We start from the raw sequence: 20,690 nt of genomic DNA, 5'->3' as shown, positions 1-20,690 counted from the left end.
TATAATATAAATACCAGTGAAACATTATACAAAGTAGTCAAGTACACATATGGTACTTATTTAGTATCTGTCTTACATATGAATTCACCATCTAAACTGGTGTGGAAGTTAGGCAGGTAATTGTATATAGATAAGTTACTTTTGCTTTTCTGGACTTCTTCAAATGATACTTATTAAAGTGTCCATGAAACATTGATGGTGCCTGCGTTCCTTGTAGAGAGAGGTTTCTGTAAGCTATAGCTTTCTGTGTTGCAGTTTAGGAAATCTTATTGGAGATTATGGAGCTATATGTTCCTAACTATGTAGAAAGATGATATACATTCAGGTCAACATTGATAAATTTATTTATTCGATCAAGTCTTTTTTTTTTTTTCAGCTCTTACCCATTCACAAATCGATCAAGTCTTATAAGCAACTGTCTTATATGTAGTTTATCTTTGTGAAATTGATAGTGTGGGATGGAATTAATAAAAGGCTTGAGTAACAAGATAGTGTAACACTTCTTAAGAAATATCATTAGAGAAAAGGGGTTTTTAAAAAAATTTCAGAGACATGATGTGCCTATATCTGAGTTAAATTGTTAAAATAAAATGACATTTTTGATTAGAAGTGAATTATTAGTGTCATTAGTGAGAAGAAATATAACATTTTTCCTTTTTTTAATTTTTAAAAAATAGTTAATCTTAAAGTTGCTTGTTAGTAATTATGATAATATTGACAAACCTAGGATTTTAGCTTCTATAAACAGGCCACAAACTTAGGAAATGCTGTATTTTATATAACTATAGTTTGAACTGAGGTCCTGATTTAATAGAATGTTAATTTAGCAAGAAGATTGAATGTGTTCATTGTCTTTGAAATATTCACAACTTAGTTATCTTTTCATCCTCAATTCTCCACTGTTCTTTGGTCTTTTGCAAATAAAATATCTGTATATTCACTTCGGTGTTATTTTTTATGTTAGTATGTTTACCTTCATTGTCAGTGTAATCTCCTCAAAACAATTACAAAAGGAAGTGAAGAAGTAGTTTTTTTAAAAAAATGACTCTCCAAGAGAATTATGCTATTCTTATTTGAAAGGAGTGTGAAAGATTAACATTTATGAAGCATCTGCTATGTACTTGGCTTATACTAGTTAGTTGGCAAGTATTTTCTCTTAATTCTTAGAATAATATTGGGAGGTAAGTATAATTATCTCCATTTTACAGATGAAGTAAATGAAGCTCAGAGATTAAATTATTTGCCCCAGATCATTCATTTGGTAAGATGGTAGTGCTACAATGTGAACCCACCCTGCCTGCTTTTCCAAACCCATGGTCACTTTTTGGACACAGCATATGTTTTACACATAGGGATAACATTTTTAAAATTTATATGCAATAGGATAATTATTTTAAAAATCATTCTTTTTAAGAAAATGGATGTTACCATTTCTAATATAGGTGGAAGCCATAGTAATATGAGTACTGTAATGATTCTCCAGGTTCAACAAATTTCTGTTAGGCAGTCATGAAGAGCACTGTCAGTACCTTTTAAAAAGGTGAACAAAAATATTTTGCCCCACTTTCTTGTTTTTAAGATGCTCCAAGTCATAGAAATGGGAAAAGCAAATGGTCATTCCTGTTCAGTTTGACAGACCTGAAATCAATCAAGCAAAATAAAGAGGGTATGGGCTGGTCGTATTTGGTATTCTGTCTAAAGGATGACGTCGTCCTCCCTGCTCTACACTTTCACCAAGGAGATAGCAAACTACTGATTGACTCTCTTGAAAAATATGTGGTATTGTGTGAGTAAGTATCAAATTATTTTCTACTTATTGAAATTGGTTTGTTGTATTAATCCCAAGGCAAATTATTTTTACTTGTCATTGGGCATCAGTGACCTATGTGCATATGAGGGCATGAGCAACTTTGTTTTTTCTGGGATATTGACTTCTTTGGATCAATGACTGAATAAAATTTTACCATTTTAGTAATTTGAATCTGAGACTTAACATCTTATAACTGTTATAAATAAAAGAATAGTCCAGTATTTTTTATACATTTAAATGATGCATTAATATTTATGTATTATATATTTACCTAGTCTACCCTTTATTATGTATTTTCTGTTAAATATACAGTTTTATTTGTAGTGTTGCAACTTTAAGTCAGGCAAGTCTAAGTTCTTTATAATATTATTTCTGAGTTAGACAGTGCCTTCTCACTTTCCAAAAATCTTGATGTACATTTATTTACCTATGCACATCTGTACATACTCGTTCTTACTCTTAGCAAATATTTTTTGAGTATCTGTTATATCTCAAGCACTGTGCTAATTGCTTGATATTCAGCAGTGAACAAAACAGGCATGTTCCTGGAACTCTGAGGATTTATGGTCTTGTGAAGGATTCCGGCAGGTGAATAGCAATTAAAATTTAAGAACTAAGATGGAAGAAGTGCAAAGTGCTTTGGAAGCTCTCAGGAAGGGAGGAGAAGTACCTAATTCAGACTGGGGGTTCAAGGAAGACCTTCTGGAAAAGGTAGCGTGTAAGTTGAGACCTGAAAAATGAGTGAACATTAGCTTGCAAGGGAAGATATTTAGAGGAAAGGATGTTTTAGATGGAGGAAAGAGCACAAACATAATGTGAGCACAGGACAAAGTAGTTCAGTATTCAGGTCTGCAAATTATGGGGAGGGGAGGGTACTAAGTTAAAGATGAGGCCAAAGAGCTGAGTAAAGGCCAGAGCATAAAGAATTTTGTAAGTCCTGTTATCAGGTTGTTCCAGTCATCCAGATAAGATTAAGATGGCCTGAACTAGGAGAGTGACAGGAAAGATTAGAAGTATTGGAAAAGTACTTAGGATTAGATTTTGTGATTGGTTATGTGGAGGTGAGAAGGGAGAAGTTGAGGTTTTTTGCTTAGGGTAACTGCAGGGATGATTGTTAACTTCATTAATAATGTCCTCACTTGTCAAATTGCCCAAATTTAGATTGTATAAGGCTAGGAGTGATCCACAAATTGAAAGATTTTGACTATGTATTTTGTGGCATGAAGTCCTCCCTTACTATATTGATCGCTTCTGGCTGGCATTACACATGCTATTCAGTACCAGTAAGTGTAAGAAAGTCAGATCTGGTTGGTGGTGTGTGGATCTTGGATCTTGAAGTGAGAACCCATGAATAGGCTACCATTTGCAAAGGTTAAGTAGATTCCAGGAGAGGCAGTGTCATGATTAGAACAGAAAGTTATGGCTTTCTAGTAGTAGGCATTAAAGACTTGGGGATTTTAGCACCCTAGTATAAGCTCAGTATCAGTAACTCACAGAAGAACTCATTTGTTCTGAGAATTTGTTGATTAAAGGATAGTATCTAGGATGTGGGTAGTGGTAGCCCCTCTTTACAGTTAAGATCATACTTTGGAGAAGTGGGCTTAGATTTAAGCACTGCATTTTAAATGTGCTGGACTAACTATACTGTGTCGAAGAGATAACCAGTGTAAGATAGGGATCAGAATGGTCTTACAAAAATATTTAAGGATATGGGAGTTTACCATAAAGAGGAGACATTTCAGTGCAGCATTAAATAAAACTGACACTTCTTACTATGGTCAGCAAAGTCCTGCCCTGTTTTAGCTGTTTCTCTCTTAAACTTCATCTCATGCTATTCTCTTTTGCATTCTAGCCACATGATTTTCTTTCAGTTCCTAAAATCCCCTAAATTCTTTCTTAAGGTCCTTTGTTCATACTGTTTCTTTTGCTTGGATTATTCTCCTACTCTTCTGCTCCCTGAGATCTCAGTTTAATGTCATTTGCTAAGAGAGGCTTTCCAGGCTGCCCCCTTTTCCATCTAATGTAGGTTCCTACCTCCATTCCTTCTCCCTATCTCATTCCCTTGTTTGCTTCCTTCATGGCACTTAGCATAATTAATTAGCACTTAGCATAATAGCACTTAGCATAAATAATTTTGTCTGTGTACATCTTTGGTGTTTTACTCTAGAATGTAAACTTTGTAAGGATAGATACCTTGTTTCCATTTTCTTCCTAGTTCCTAGCCACATACCTGGTACTTAAGAGATGCATAGTAAATAGTTGAATGAATAAATGGCATCATAATTATCAATTTGACAAATAACTTTGAAAAAGTTATTGTGAAAAATAAGTTGTGGATTATGTTTTATATGACTCCAAACTGAAATTAGGAGACAGGTTTTAGCTCAGGAGATAAGAGTTTTCTATCCTGGATGGGTTCAAGGATAGCCTTGACAGCCACTTAAGCAGCTACAGGGGTATTGTGTACCTTCAGTGTGTTTTCATGGTGTTTTCATGAGTAAGTGCAACCTTGTTTCTTTTTCTGAATTTACAAACAATGAAATAAGCATAAGAATCAGAGATGACAAAAATACCATTTTTTAGTGAGGCTTAGACATGTGACATCGTAATAATTTATCCCAAATTTGTTTTAAACTCACCCAGTTATTGTCAGTGCTGGGTAACCACAGGCCTCTCTACTGAGGACAGACCACTTAGGATGTGAATAAGAACAGAAAGCACTTTCTCTGTTGGGAAACAGATCTAAGAGAAATAGAGAGCTTAGAAGGAGTTATGCCAGAAATGCACCTTCCTCTTTTCCAGTCTCAGCAGATAAGTCACTGGGAAGGAGAGTTCTTTAGGAGAAGTGCTTATTTCCATTTGGAAACATGAAAACCTAGGAATGATGTTCCTCTGTCCATTTCTTTTTTTTATTCAAGTATTTCTTTTTCTTTCTTTTTTTTTTTTTTTTGAAGGCCTACTATGTCTTAGATGCAGCAATGCTACATGCTGGAAAGATACAGCAATCATAAAACATGGCCCCTGCCTTCATGGACTTTAGTAGTATTTGTGGGAGAGACAAGCATCAGTTAAATAAATGTAAAATTTCAGCTGTAGTAAGTGCTCTGAATAAGACATATGGCACTATATAAGAGCATATAAAAGGATAATCTGGAAGTTTTTCATGTGCAGTAGTAATTGAAATTCTGGGAGAGAATGAAATCAGCTAAGGGAAGGATAAAGTTGGGCTAGATGTGAGCATAAGTGATTAATTGCAACCTTTAATGATCTAGTCAGAGAGAAAAAGCTAGCAGAGGAGACTGACCTTCCTATGCTTTATTCTCTTTTCATTGAGCTTAGTTACTAAGTTTATGGTCATCCAGGATGTGGCCATTCTTCTGAAGTGACTACTTCAAAAACTACTCCCCTAATATCAGTCACTTTTCCTTTGTGTATTCTCCTGTGACACTGGGTGGGAGCAGTTTGATTTTGGCCCATGAATGGTCTGAAATGCATAAGAACAGTGCAAGGCCCCTCTACTCTAGGCTGAAAATAAGTGCTCCCTATTTTTTGTTTGTCACAAATTATGCCCAATTATATTGTGCCATTATAGCTCACCATAGGTTATATAATGAGTCCAAGTAGTAGAATAAAGACACTTTACTATAAAAAAAAGTCTCAAATTTGTGTAAGTCATCTCCCACTATCATATTCTTAAGGAGAATTTTAAAGGCCCTTATTCTTGTTAGTTATGATCCAAGTGAATGGAATTCCCAGATTTCTAAGTTCAAAGAAATGAAAGTTTTCAAATATTATCCCCAATTTTTTAATTCTACTAGAGTGTCAACTATGGGGGTTTCGTTTCCTGTCCCTGGAGCAGTTATCCTAAGCAAAATGATGTTTCCAGAGTCATATGGCTGTGGTCAAAGATGTCTTATTCCGAGTTCAAAACCAAGATAACTGTCTTTTTATTTTGATTATGCTAAATTGAGGAACATGGCTTGCATCTATTGCTGTATTGTCTTTCTAATATGTTCTCTAATGAATTAAGTTTTTCTTCCTAAAAAGCAGACCTTCCTCTTACAGGAGCAAAGTCTTACTATAAGGAGGGGCAAAGATTGCCAGTGATCTAGGGATTGATTGGGTAGCTGTACAAGAGCCAGGAAGAGAGGCTCGGCTAGACCAGTCAAACATAATAACATTTTTCAATCTCACCAACTGGATCTAGCCAGTGCAAAATAGGTTACTTTCTTGAGGCTTAGTATTTCTCAGGTGATATTCTTATCTACCAGGGAAACAAATTGTCATATTCATTGATGTTTGTAAATGTTCTTTAATTTGTCATGATTTAAAAATGTGGTATTCACTTGAGTAAAAGAAGTACATTTTTCTTACCTTTCTGAACAAAGTTGGTTGCTAGAATGAGGCTTAATGTTGGCTTAGAATGAGGCCTGTTGATTCCATTACATTATTTTGTTTATTGGGCTATTTTTACATTAATATATAGCTATCCAAGCAGCAAAAAAAAAAAAAAAAAATCTATATCTTCTCCTGAAAAGCCAAATTGATTATATTATCACACAGCACCAACTATTTAAATGATTAAGGTTTAGATATAAAATTTCTATATTGTAAACATTAACCTATTCACATTTTTTATTATTATCCATTGCAATACTATTTTATTTACTTCTTTAACTTTACATATTGGTCATTCTCAATATCAATATAAAATAGTTACTGGTATATCTCAGTGCACAAACATTGTTCAGTTTGTAATTTCTGAATTTATTTTGGAGGTCTTTAGGAGAGCTGTACCCCAAAGCCTGGGAATGAGTTCAGAATTTGCAGGAGATATGCTTCTATAGTTATGATATTAGACCATGTTTTTTAAACTGTATAGTAGGTTTTAATAGAATGGTGGTATTAACATCATTAAAAGTTCACCTTACTATTGCAATGAGTTTGAAAGTTTTGAATAATGTTGGCGTGAGACATCAGTTTCCCAGAATACGTATTTATAGATTAAATCAGTGTGGTAACATGACAGATGGAAAGATTGTACTTTTTTTTTTTTAATGTTATGTTGATTTCCTTTGGGAGAGTCAGGTTCTAAATTTCTTCATATTCTTCTCCAGGTAGACCTTCCCAATCTCTATCACAGAGTTTAGTTTAAAAAAATAAAATATTTCCTTTTAAGTAAAGTATTTATAGTTGCTTGTTGGTAAGGCAGTCATTTCTTCTTTCCATCTCCTGTTTAGTGGCCACTGTTTTAGATATGAAGTCATAGAATTCTCTGAGCCCAGGTAGCTAAAGATTGCATATTGACTCCCCTTCTACATGAATAGGCAGTATTTTCATGCCCATGATCATTTGTATTTGTATTTCAAAGAAATAATTTGACTTAATTTATTGTTAGAAACAAACTAATAGTCACAGTGCCAGCAGTACTGTGCTAGGAAAAAAAATTATTCCTATATTAGCTACTTTTCTGATGCTACATTTAAAAGTTGAGCTATCATTTCAAAAATACTTTGTGAGAGAATATGTAGGTCTTCATATTAAATACAACCCCTCAAAATGTTCAGAAAAATGTGTTTAATGAAAAGTAAATGTTTTAAAACGTATTTTTTCCTTCATCAAATGACTCAACCTCAGCTCCTTTTAAAAAGCCAAGGAGCTTATTAGCTATTGTTGTCACCGTAGAGATCGAGTGCTGTTTCTGACTGTGTAAGAATGAGATCTGTTTTGGATTTCATATCCCCTCTACTGTTACTGTTGCATCCTGTTTTGTTAGAATTGAGAAGAGATAACTATTATTAAAGATCTTATCTCAAACATTATAATAAACTAGAGGTATATAGCAGCAAAATAACACATTTGATTTTTATTTTAAACATAGAAAAGTTGTAGATATATTACAACTAAGTCGTAAAACTTACTGAATAGAAAAAGACTGGATAATACATCTGATTACTTGAAATTAGATGTCTATATAGAAAACATTTTATTTATTCTGTAGTTATTAAGAAATGTAGAGAGAGACTTGGTTCCAGAGCTTAATAAGCAAGAACTATAAAAATACTGTTATCTGACATGTACCTAATAATCTTATTAAATATGCTCATATGTCTGTATTTATAATTATGGTTAGCATGATTGATGATCTTTACCAAATAACTAATATATTTTATCTTATATTTTTAACATCTTATATTGCAATACTACCAAGCTATGAAATGAAGTTGGAAAGCATTTCAAAATAAGATATATTTTTCTATATTGTACATATTATATACTGATGAATCCTAAAGTGTGTTTTGGGTTTCTTTTACTTTTTATGATAATAAAATTAGATACATTGTAAGGCTTTTCTATTGTAATTCTGGTCAAGAATTTGGGTTCATTACAATTTCTTCCTCTTGGCTTTATCTGGGATAAAAATATACTTTGTTTTATGTTTGTTATATAAAAATTTAGTATCAATTTTGTATTTCATGTTTCATATAGTATAGTTTCAAAGGTCATTTTAAAAAGTTACTAAATATTTGCTAATATTGTATTCTTGGAACTTTCTAGAACTGCACATTAAAATTTTTTTGGTATGAAAAATTATTTATTAGTAATTATTCAGGTAGTAATTGATGCAGGGTGCTAGTATTTTCTACAAATCTACTTTTTTAATTACAGATCTTCACAGGATAAAAGAACACTTCTTGTGAATTGTCAGAATAAGAGTCTTTCACAGTCATTTGAAAATCTTCTTGATGAACCTGCATATGGTTTAATACAAGTATGTTTCTTAAATCTATCCTGTAATAATCTATTAATCTAACTCCATTTTGTATACCCCCTACCTCTCATCTTCTCAAAGTACACAATGAGGTGTGTGTGTGTGTAATCTTTATGGAATTATTCTCTGTAATTTTATAGAAATAATATGTTCATATTATTTGCAAGACTCAGAAGCTTCTTTGGTTCTTAGTTACTCTCTGAAGACAGTTTTTCTCTTTATTGTACTGAAATTGTACATCAGTCAATGTACAATAAAATTTGTACATCGACTGATGTACATAGATTTCATTGATTTTCATATCATAGATTTTATTATCATAGATTTCATTGATTAGGCCAAGAGTCGCAGGGTAAGCCACTTTGAATTAATTAATGATCAAATCAGTCAAAAATCTGATTAAATATTTTACTTTTAAGTAGGTTGTTTTGGGGTCATGATAATCTAATTCCTCTAAAAGTATTTGGGTATGTTCTTGTATTTGGCTAAACATGTGCACATAACACAGTCAGAAATGAACATGTGTTTATTTTTACTTAGAATACTACACAAACTGAAATGGTTTATTCATTTCTTTATTCACTTATTCATTTAACAAGTGTTTAAGTGTTTATGTCCCAGATGCTCTCTCCTTGGTTTTAAAGATGTAGAGATTAACAGGGTAAAGAGGGAACTTTTTAGGAAGAAGGACAAAAGAGTTAAAAAAAAAAAAAACTAGGCCGGGCGCGGTGGCTCACGCCTGTAATCCTAGCTCTTGGGAGGCCGAGGCGGGTGGATTGCTCAAGGTCAGGAGTTCAGAACCAGCCTGAGCAAGAGTGAGACCCTGTCTCTACTATAAATAGAAAGAAATTAATTGGCCAACTGATATATATATAAAAAAAAAATTAGCCGGGCATGGTAGCTCATGCCTGTAGTCCCAGCTACTCGGGAGGCTGAGGCAGAAGGATCGCTCGAGCCCAGGAGTTTGAGGTTGCTGTGAGCTAGGCTGATGCCACGGCACTCACTCTAGCCTGGACAACAAAGCGAGACTCTGTCTCAAAAAAAAAAAAAAAAAACTAAGTAGAAAATGAGGGTACAGTTTTTCTGCTTGTCAAAATAATCAGTTATTTTTAATAAATAACTTTTTGCTAAATATGAGCAAGCAGTTTGGACTTCAGAAGTAATCCTAGGATGTATCAGTAGAAAAACCATTTGCTGTTTTCAAGGACACCAGTGTTTCAGAACAAATTGTTATTGTCAGCAAGATTTACTCTTCATATAATTAGATTAAAATGTCAGCCAATATTTAAATATTGTGAGCTTTTAAATTTAACCATCAGATATTTTGTATTAGACTAGTGTGGTAGTGCACACTTCAAGAAATATTTTTTTTTGTGAAGGCAGGACTGCTAGACAGAAGAAAGCTGTTGTGGGCCATTCACCACTGGAAAGTAAGCACTGCATATATTTCTGATGTATGCAGATTGAAGCCTGCAATCATTTGCTTATCTGCAATTCAATCAGTAGCATTAACTTGCCATTTATTATGCTATTTTAACCAAATGAAAAGGTTGGCTTAGAAAATTTAAATTTTTCTTCCAAGAAAGAAAATAAAATTTTAAGATAATCTTAGAACACTCTGTTTTAGTTCTGATTTCCCCCCTTTTAAAAAACTTTGCTTTATTTCCTGTGATGAAATATTTTTATTCTTTATTTGAATTAATAATGCTAATATTTTTCTTCCTACTACATAGAAAATTAAAAAGGATCCTTATACAGCAACTATGGTAGGATTTTCCAAAGTCACAAACTACATTTTTGATAGTTTGAGAGGCAATGATCCCTCTACACATCAACGACCACCTTCAGAAATGGCAGATTTTCTTAGTGATGCTATTCCAGGTCTAAAGATAAATCAACAAGAAGAACCAGGATTTGAAGTCATCACAAGAGTGAGTAGAGATTTATATTAATACAGCTCTGATATTTTAACAGGAAGATTTGTACTGGACACTATAGAAATTCAATTTTGGTGCTGTCTACTTCTTTCCCATAATCTAGTCTTACAACTTTTTGCTATATATCTGACAATCAATGCTTGTCCTGCCACCAAATTCTTGATTTGTTCTCCATCTTACATTTTCTCTATTAATGTTGGGATTCTTTTCTTTGATTAACCTTTTGATAATAGTGAACAGGTTGTTTTATTTAGCATGTAGCAGTGAGCTAAGAGTGAGCCTTGCCTATTGCCACTCAGTTCTGTTCCTCCTCTGTGTGTTTGCTCAGTAGTTATCAGTGATAGCTAATCAGGATAGTACATTAGGACTTTCCTTCTCATGTGAATCTTTACATTTTTAAATGAGATGGGTTTTGGCTTTCAATTATGGCAAATCTTTATGTTCAACAAGACTTTTGAATTTGCTACAATTCTAGGCTTGCACATAGTTAGAAAATCATAAATATCTAAATTGTAAACGGGTTTATCTTTCAGATGGTATTAGGTCGTTAAATATGAAATGTCCAATTTTGAGTCAAAAGTGTAGTTTATTATATCTCAAACAAGAAGCTGTACAATTAATCAAAGTATGTGCCTAAACTGTCAACATAGTTTTGCCACCTTAACGGTAGCTTGTTTATGCCAGCAGCAAAGAAGCCTGGAGAGCGAGTGGCAATGAAATCGCTAAAGGCATTTTCCACAGCTTGTTGAGAATCGAATATTTTTCCTTGCAAGGTCTGAAGCCTGGAAGAAGTGATAGTCAGTTGAAGCAAGGTCTGGTGAATATGGTAGATGACAGAGAGTTTCCAAGTCCAGCTTCTATAGTTTGAGCAGCATTGTTTGTGCAAAATGTGGTTGAGTGTTGTAGTAGGATTGTCCTATCTCTGTTGATGAACCTCAGCTGCTTAATTGCAAGCATCTTTATCATTTCGTCCAATTGGTTGCAGTAGACACTGTAATCGATTGACCAGGTTTCATGAAGCTGTAATGGATAATGCTGGTGCTGGACCACCAAACAGATACCATTAGTTTTTTTTGATGAATATTTAGTTTTGGACCATGTTTTGGCACTTCATTTTTATCCAACCATTGTGCCAAATGCTTGCGATTGTCAAAGAGCATCCAGTTTTCATCACACGTAACAATATGATGTAGAAATGGTTCTCCTTTAATGTTGTGACAGCAAAGAGAAGCAAGCTTTGAGATGGTTTCTTTTCTGATGCTCGTTTAATTCATGCGGATCCCATCTATCTAGCTTCTTTACCTTGCCAGTTTGTTTCAAATGGTCCAATAATGTTGGAATAGTAACGTCAAACCCTTGCTGCTAATTCATGTGCAGGTTGAGATGTATTTTCTTTCACTACAGCTTTCAGCTCATCATTATCCACCTCAGTCTCAGATTACCCATGTGGCTCATTTTCAAGAATAAAATCACCATACAGAACTTCTGAAACCATTGACATACTGTGTGTTCATTAGCTACATTCTTGCCAAACACTTTGTTGATATTTTGAACTATCTGTGCTGGGTAGGTTCTTCAGTGGTACTTCTATTTGAAAAATAATGAGAATTTTTGAATTACCCATGGTTTCACAAAAATTACTCTAAAAAAACTTTTAAAGATAATCACAAACCAAACGTGTGTTTGAAAGACTGAGGTTGTATTAAATACCTTCACAATAAAAATAAAACTAGAAGTGTCAAAGTGAAATGTCAGAGATGTCAGCTGTCAAACTTAGCACTTAAGGAAATTGGACATTTCATATTTAATGACCTAATATTTTTAAATTACGAACATCTATTAATTGAATTAAAAGCTGTAGAAAATGCCAAGTGGAGCTAATGGTTATGAGTCAGTTCTGAGAATTATAAACTTTAGTTTGGAAGAAAGGCTAATTTTAGCATATGATTAATGGAATACTTACATATTCTTTCTTTTTAAATAATATAGCCACTATCCCCAACCTTTTTGGCATGAAGGACCAGTTTCCTGAAAGACGATTTTCCACAGACCAGGCCAGGGGATGGGAGTGTGGTTTTGACATGATTCAAGGGCATTACATTTATTGTGCAGTCAAACCTCTCTTCTAATGATAATCTGTATTTGCAGCCACTCCCCAGTGCTTGCATCACCGCCTAAGCTCCACCTGAGATCATCAGGCATTAGATTCTCATAAGAAGTGCATAACCTAGATCTGTCCCACGCCCAGTTTACAGTAGGGTTCATGCTTCTGTGAGAATCTAATGCCACTGTTGATCTGACAGGCAGAGCTCAGGCGGTGATGCAATTGATGGGGAGCAGCTGTAAATACGGATGAAGCTTTGCTTACTTGCCCACCATTCACCTCTACCTTCCTAACAGGCCACGGGCTGGTAGTGGTCCATATCCTGGGTGTGCGGACCACAGTAATACAGTTTGAAGGTTTCTGATAGAATTTACCTGTTGAATGTTCTGTATTTATGTAATTGAACCCAAAATAGCAAAGAACCTTTTTTTTTTTTTTAAAAGTAACAAATGTTTTTATTTTGTTTTTGAGATGGGGTCTCACTATGTTGCTCAGGCTAGTCTGGAACCCGTGGCCTCGAGTGATCCTCTTACCTCTGCCTCCTGAAGTGCTAGGATTACAGGTGTGAACCACTGCACCTGGCCAACAAATGTTTTTAGTCTGTGGGATTTCCTGTTTCTGCATTTGTAACCCAGTTGTGTGTTCAGTGGGAGTATTAGAACTCATGTCTAAAAAATAGTATTTTAGATTTAGTTTCTATTCACTTGATTTCATTTCACTGGTTAAAGATGTACTTGTTTTGCTTATCTTCTTATTTTAGATTGATTTGGGAGACAGACCTGTTGTTCAAAGGAGAGAGCCAGTATCACTGGAAGAATGGACTAAGAACATTGATTCCGAAGGAAGAATTTTAAATGTAGACAATATGAAGCAGATGATATTTAGAGGGGTAATTTAAACACTTTACTATGGATTGTATCATAAACTGCTAGTATTCAGGGTTGTAGTTTATGGGTTTTTTTTAACGGGAAGAATGAACTTTTTTATTTCTTTGGTGAATGATGTCTTAAGATTCCTGGATTGAATGGGACAGAGTGAGGTGCTTGTGATCTCCTGGGAGGAATAGGTAGTGGTATACCTTTAGGCCTAGCAGAGGATATTCTTCCTTACTTGAAGTTCTGTGGTTTATGTGAAGGAGGTGCACACCCTAGTGGCATTCACTGTTTAGTAAGGTCTAGCCTGGAAAGACTCATCAGTCCCGCTAACTGCTATACAATCTACTGTATACTTTGCGTTATTTAAGCTTTCTGGCAGGTGCTTACATCTGTAGAATCTAGAAGTAAGAACAAGATAGTATTCACTGAATTGAACTATTTGAATGGATGAAACTACCTCTTAAATATTAGTTTTCCTGTTTATATGTAGGTTTTGTGAACTTACTGCCTTTTTTATTAATGTGTTTAATATGCATACTTTCTTCAGGGACTTAGTCATGCATTGAGAAAGCAAGCATGGAAATTTCTTCTGGGTTATTTTCCTTGGGACAGTACTAAGGAGGAAAGAACTCAATTACAAAAACAAAAAACGTAAGTAATAGTCTTTTGTGTGTTCATCAAAGAAATTCAAGTAACCCACCCATACGAATTAATATAGAGTTTCTACATGAGCATTTGTAATAGACCAGAGAGTGAGAAAGTAATTTTATTGTCGTCATTGCATTTTAAAAAGTATGAATGTTGTAATTATTTCAAACCAGAAACACTTATTAGAAGGACTTTGTTGCAGTTATGTTGGTGAATATGTAAAAAGACTTTATTTATTTATTTATTTATTTATGAGACAGAGTCACTTTGTTGCCTGGGCTAGAGTGCCGTGACGTCAGCCTAGCTCACAGCAACCTCAAACTCCTGGGATCAAGTGATCCTTCTGCCTCAGCCTCCTGAGTAGCTGGGACTACAGGCATGCACCACCATGCCCAGCTAATTTTTTTTCTGTATATTTTTAATTGGCCAATTAATTTCTTTCTATTTTTTTTAGTAGAGACAGGGTCTTGCTTTTGCTCAGGCTGGTTTCAAACTCCTGACCTTGAACGATGCTCCCGCCTCGGCCTCCCAGAGTGCTAGGCGTGAGCCACCGTGCCCAGCCTTGTAAAAAGATTTAAAAAATTCCAGTTCTCTTGTACAAGCCTTTGCATGCTTGAAAGATAACTAATATTTACACATACATTTTTAAGTATATCTCATTCATCTTGATGCATTTTTACAGTTTATTATGAAGTTATAAAAATTGGCTCTTAAGAGGTGTATTTGCTCTTTAGATTAATTGCCTTTAAATTATTTTCCTGGTGCTCTTATAACAAACTGATCATTCTTTATTGGAAGAATATTTCTATTTTAAGTTATTTCTCAGACTTGAAAAGAAAAGAAACAGACTAGCTTTCCAGGTATACATCTTATTTCCAGTTGTCAGTCTAGGGCCTTTGATTTATTTATTTTTTATTTTTATTATTATTATTTTTTTGAGACAGAGTCTCGCTTTGGTGCCCAGGCTAGAGTGAGTGCCGTGGCATCAGCCTAGCTCACAGCAACCTCGAACTCCTGGGCTCAAGCAATCCATCCTATTGCCTCAGCCTCCCAAGTAGCTGGGACTACAGGCATGCACCACCATGCCCAGCTAATTTTTCCTATATATATATATATATATATATATATATATATATATATATATATATATATATATTAGTTGGCCAATTAATTTCTTTCTATTTATGGTAGAGACGGGGTCTCGCACAGGTTGGTTTCAAACTCCTGACCTTGAGCAATCCGCCCGCCTCAGCCTCCCAGAGTGCTAGGATTACAGGCGTGAGCCAGCGTACCGGCCTAGGGCCTTTGATTTAAAGCTACTCTTAATCATTATGTGCTTGTTCTCTGACAATTTTTTTTTTTCAACTAGTTTACCAATCCTTCTAAGGTATTTTTACATTAATAAGTTTCTGTGATAAACTGGTTGGAAAATGGAACTATAATGTCACATTTTAAAAGAAGCCATTTAGATTTGTATTTATAATTATTCAGAAACTTTAGTGGTTAAAATATGATTAGAATAATTTTAGATATAATTTAAAAGATTGAGGTAAATGTTTTTGTTAAAGCATGCCTAGAATTATTCTAGTAGTTAAGTTTATCACATAAACTTTGTGACATGTATAAGGTTATTTTTCCCCTTTGTTTTTACTCATTAGTCATAATTTTAAACATTTCACTATCATGTTTATAAACTTATATCCCAACTAGTATCATAAATACTTTGATATACTATTTATAGAAAAATCCAGTTAAATGTTAAAAATAAAGTTTTCAAATAGCTTTCTTTGGTGTCATATTGTTTTCCATAGTGACGAATACTTCAGGATGAAACTACAGTGGAAGTCTGTCAGCGAGGAACAAGAGAAGAGAAATTCGAGGTTAAGAGATTATAGAAGTCTTATTGGTAATTTTTTCTTAACAACTTTGGAAATGCAAGAGAGGGGTTTACTTGTTGATAAGATTAAAGAAGTGAAGATACATACTATAGCACTAGCATTCAAAAGACACATCATAATTAGAAAGTACATTGGAATGTGTTTAATGTTCTTGATTGTTCCTGTTCCAGTAGGCATATGAATTCAGTCAGTATATTTATAAGTACTGATATATTTAATTTTCAGTTCCAAAATGTGAATTTAATTAATTTGTGTTTATTATAGAAAAATTAGGGGTACTGTAGATGAGCAAAAGAAGAAAATAAAGATTAGTTTTATTTCTGTCACCCAGAGATAATTATGTTTAATAGGCTTTGGTTTATATTCCTCTAGACCTTTCCTAAATATGCATATACTTTATTTTTTAAGTTAAATAAATGACTCTACATAGTAAATTTTTGTTAGCATTTCAAAATAAAATAACTATTTCCCTGGGGATAACTATTCTCTAAAAAAAAAAAAATACTTGATAGACTTTTATCTTAAAAGCATTAGACTTATTTCCAAATAGTACTGTGTTGTATAGGTCTTACAATAAAGACCATGTTGGTATAAGTTATTGAAGGAAGCATAGTTGCTGCCATACATGTTTACCTGACAAGTTTCAGTTCATAATCTTCATTTTCAATTGAGAAAACTGAAGCATTGAGAGCATAAATGACTTGTCCAGGGTCACATGGTTAATAAATGTTGAGAGTCCAGCTTTAGTGTTCTTAACTATCTTATTACTGTGTCTCTATGTGATTTTAGGATATCTTTGGATAGTAGTGGAAATTAGTTTTGCACTTCTTATGTGGTATTTGAATTTGTTTATCTATAGCTTCATAAATAAAGATTGGCGTGTGTTATGATCACTATCACTACCACCACCCTCTCATGGAAGAAGGATTTCTCTAAATTATATTTAGAAAGCCCAATGTAATAGACTAGTTTTATAGGTTTTGTAGACATAAAGACAAGTGCTAAGATCTTTTTGGCAATACTACTTTTGATTGAAAAAGAACTTAATTTTTCTGAAAAATAAATTATACCAGTATAAATTGTATCCTTCCTCTGGTTAAGGCAAAAGGTTAGGGATCCTGAGTCATGGAGTTCTATCTAAAGTTTCCAACTGAAATTTCTTGCATTTTCAGTTTCAGTAGGAAAAATGATAATGGACTATTTTCATCCTGCTTGAACATAAAATATTTGAACTGGAAGGGAACTTACAGGTCAAATAATTCTGTGTTTTAAAAATTTTCTTTCCACGTGCCATATCCTCTTCCCTTTATATCAAGCAATAATGATGATGTGATCTTCTCAACCTTTCCTGGAGACTGATAGAAAGATTTAGGTATTTTAAATCCCATAGTATCATTTGAATTGAGTCTAATTTGCTCATTTTTAGCAGATAAAATTGAAACGCAGAAAAGTAAATTGTTTTAAAGGCATCTATCCAGTTAGTTCCATAGCCCAGACTCATTCATATTCAGATATAATTCTTAATTAAGTGGCCTTTCAACTATACTGTGCTTTCTACCAGTAGAAATATATAAAATAAATTAGTTTTAAAGCATTATTTTTGTATAATACCTTTTTCTAGAAGTATTTTTTAGGAATGATTACTAAAAGCTCTTTTGAGGGGGGATATTAGTTTACTTTATTAAAAACAAAGCTATACAGTAAACTGTAGGTCTTGTGGATCATGACAAGAAGTTGGATTTTACTTTAAGTATGATGAGAAACTACTGAAGCATTTTAAAATAAGAATATCTTGTTTATATTTTGAAATCATTTTTTACTGCTGTCTGATAATGAATTTTGAGTCATGATAAGAGTAGGAATAGGGAGATGCGTTAGTAGAAGTCCAAGCAAGAGAGGGGGTAGTGGAGATGTAGAGAAGTATGTGGATTTAAGTTATATTTTGGTGATAGAATTGATAAGACTTTCTGATGTATTAAATGTGGGGTGTGAAGGGGAAAGAGAAATCAAAGATAGGACTCAGTGTCTTGAAATTGGGTGGTTGGTAGGAGTTGCACACTTAGATGAACAGAATTGGATATGATGAAATTGAAGACTTTCTGATGTATTAAATGTGGGGTGTGAAGGGGAAAGAGAAATCAAAGATAGGACTCAGTGTCTTGAAATTAGGTGGTTGGTAGGAGTTGCACACTTAGATGAACAGAATTGGATATGGTGAAATTGAATTAGGTATTATATATACATTAGGTGAGCTATACAAATGGAATGTCAGGTAGCTAGTTGAATAGTCTGGAGTGGTCTGGTAGGAGATATAAATTTGGGTGTTATCAGTATAAATAATTATGGAAATAGATGATGTCACCCAGGGGAAAAGGAGATAGTTAAGAAGGCCCAGGAATCTCAGTCTTTAGAGCAGTAGTTTCTAACCTTGGCTGCACATTGGAATCACCAGGGGATCTTTTTGATAATCACATTGATTATTTTAAGCATTCATATATTCAGTCATTCAATAAATATTTACTTAGTGCCTATTATGTACTAGGCTTTTCTCTAGGCATTGGGGATTCATCAGTGAACAAAACAGGCAAAATTCTTGCCCTCAAGAAGCTTCCATTTCTGTGGGAAAGAACAGACAGTAAACAAGATAAGTAAGTAACATGTGGTATGTTAGTGATAAATGATAAATAGAAAAATAAGGCAAGGAAGATGGTTAGGACGTTTGTGTACAATGTTACAGTTTTAACTCGGGCAACCAGGGAAGGTTTTTACCAAGAAATTGATATTTGAGTAGAAACTTGAAAAAGGGGGGGGTTGAGCTATGCAGATACATAGGTGAAAGGCATTCCAAGCTGAAAGGAACAGTAAGTGTTAGGCTTGTTTTCTGCTTTAGGACCTTTCCACGTTTGAAGTATAGCGTGGAGGTGAGTGTGGCTGGAATGAGTTGATAAGGTCAGAAAGGGAATGGTGGACAACTAGATGTAGATCACATAGAGCCTTCGTTCTTGTAAAGACTTAAGGCTTTACTCTGAAGTGAGATGGGAAGCTAGTGGAGGATTTTGAGCAGAAGAGTGGCTTGATCTGAGTTATGTTAAAATCACTTTGGCTGCTTTCTGGAGAATTGTTGTAGGAGGGCAGACTTGAGGGAAAGAAAAAGAACATTTGGGCTATTGCTATAATTCAGGTGAGAGATGATGGTTGCTTGATCCAGGGGGCTAACAGTTGAGTGGGTGAGATTTGAATAGATACTTGAAGAAGTAGGGGTTATATGCTATGCAACTATCTTGGTGAAGGGCATTCTGAATGAACAGCAGGAAAGGTCTAGACTTGTTTCTCCCTCAAGGTCTCTGCATGTTTGAAGAAGAGCAGGAAACCAGTGTGACTGGAATGGAGTTATTCTGGGTAGGTTGTGGAATGATTTGGGCCAGAGATCTTAATGTTGGTTTTTACATGTATTTTGAAGGTTTAACATCAGTTAAGGGAAGCAAAACTCAAGGATAACTCCCACGTTTTTAGGGCGAGCAGCTGGAGGAATGGAGTTGCAATTTGTTTACTAAGATGGAAAAAACTATGAGAGAAGGAAGTTTAGAAGGGAATATTTGAAGTTTGGTTTTGGACATTCATTTTGAGATGCCTGTTGGATATCTGCAAGTTAATATGTAGAGGTGGATATATAGTGCTGGAATTCAGGGTAGGGGCTGGAGATGAATTTTGGGGTCATCAACATAAATGGTATGAGACTATGTGAAACTGAATTATGAAACTAGGTGAAATTGCCAGGGGAGTTAAATATAGTTAGGAAAAAAGAGACCCAAGAATTGAGCCTTGAGGCACTTTAGTTTATAAGTAGGAAAAAGTAAGAAAAATCAGAAAAGGTGACTGAAAAAAGAGCCAGAAACAAAGAGGGAAAACATAAACATTTGATCTCCTAAAACACAAGTGAAGAAAGTATTAATATTTCAAGAAAGGGGCTGGGTGTGGTGTCTTATGCTTGTAATCTTAGCACTCTGAGAGGCCGAGATGGGCGGATTGCTTAAGGCCAGGAGTTCGAAACCAGCCTGAGCGAGACCCCATCTCTACTAAAAATAGAAATTAATTGACCAACTAAAAATATATATATGAAAAATTAGCTGGGCATGGTGGCGCATGCCTGTAGTCCCAGCTACTCGGGAGGCTGAGGCAGTAGGATCACTTGAGCCCAGCAGATTGAGGTTGCCGTGAACTAGGCTGATGCCACAGCACTCACTCTAGTAGCCTGGGCAACAAAGTGAGACTCTGTCTCAAAAAAAAAAAAAAAAAAAGAAAGGGTGACTGTGAAGTCAAGTAAAATGAAGAATTGACTATTGCCTAGAGTAGTAAGGAGATCACTGAAGATTTTAATTAAAGAGGAATTTTGATGGATTGGTGGGGGTGATAGCCTGATTAGCGTGAATTCAAGAGACAGTGGAAGAAGAGGACTTGGAGACAATACATACAGCTCTTTGAAGGAATTTTGCTCTAAACAGATGGAAAGAAAAGGGGGCATCAGGTAGGGGGAAAAGTAGGGTTTAGAAAGGTTTTTATGATGAAAGAAACAATAGTATGAATGCTATAGGAGTGGTCCAGTAGAGAGGAAAAAATAACAAAACTGGAGAGGGAAATAAGAATTA

At 34.5% G+C, this 20,690-nt stretch overlaps 1 protein-coding gene across 3 annotated transcripts in view; it reads left to right on the top strand.

Moving 5' to 3' along the window:
* The window catches only part of TBC1D15 (TBC1 domain family member 15), a 66,926-nt gene that overhangs the window by 28,181 nt on the left and 18,055 nt on the right, over positions 1-20,690 (top strand). For 2 of the 3 annotated variants that reach the window (XM_012738840.2, XM_076007164.1), the window contains 6 exons: positions 1,580-1,790; positions 8,480-8,582; positions 10,316-10,513; positions 13,384-13,512; positions 14,046-14,149; positions 15,958-16,052. In XM_012738840.2, coding sequence (XP_012594294.1) covers positions 1,580-1,790; positions 8,480-8,582; positions 10,316-10,513; positions 13,384-13,512; positions 14,046-14,149; positions 15,958-16,052 — 840 coding nt within the window. Of the gene's footprint in view, positions 1-1,579; positions 1,791-8,479; positions 8,583-9,961; positions 10,013-10,315; positions 10,514-13,383; positions 13,513-14,045; positions 14,150-15,957; positions 16,053-20,690 lie in introns of all 3 variants that reach the window. The other variant, XM_012738839.2, reaches the window with a different exon arrangement.

This window comes from Microcebus murinus, chromosome 10 (assembly GCF_040939455.1).
Source record: "Microcebus murinus isolate Inina chromosome 10, M.murinus_Inina_mat1.0, whole genome shotgun sequence".
Lineage (NCBI taxonomy): Eukaryota > Metazoa > Chordata > Mammalia > Primates > Cheirogaleidae > Microcebus > Microcebus murinus.
This window is presented reverse-complemented; position numbering and strand designations above follow the sequence as displayed.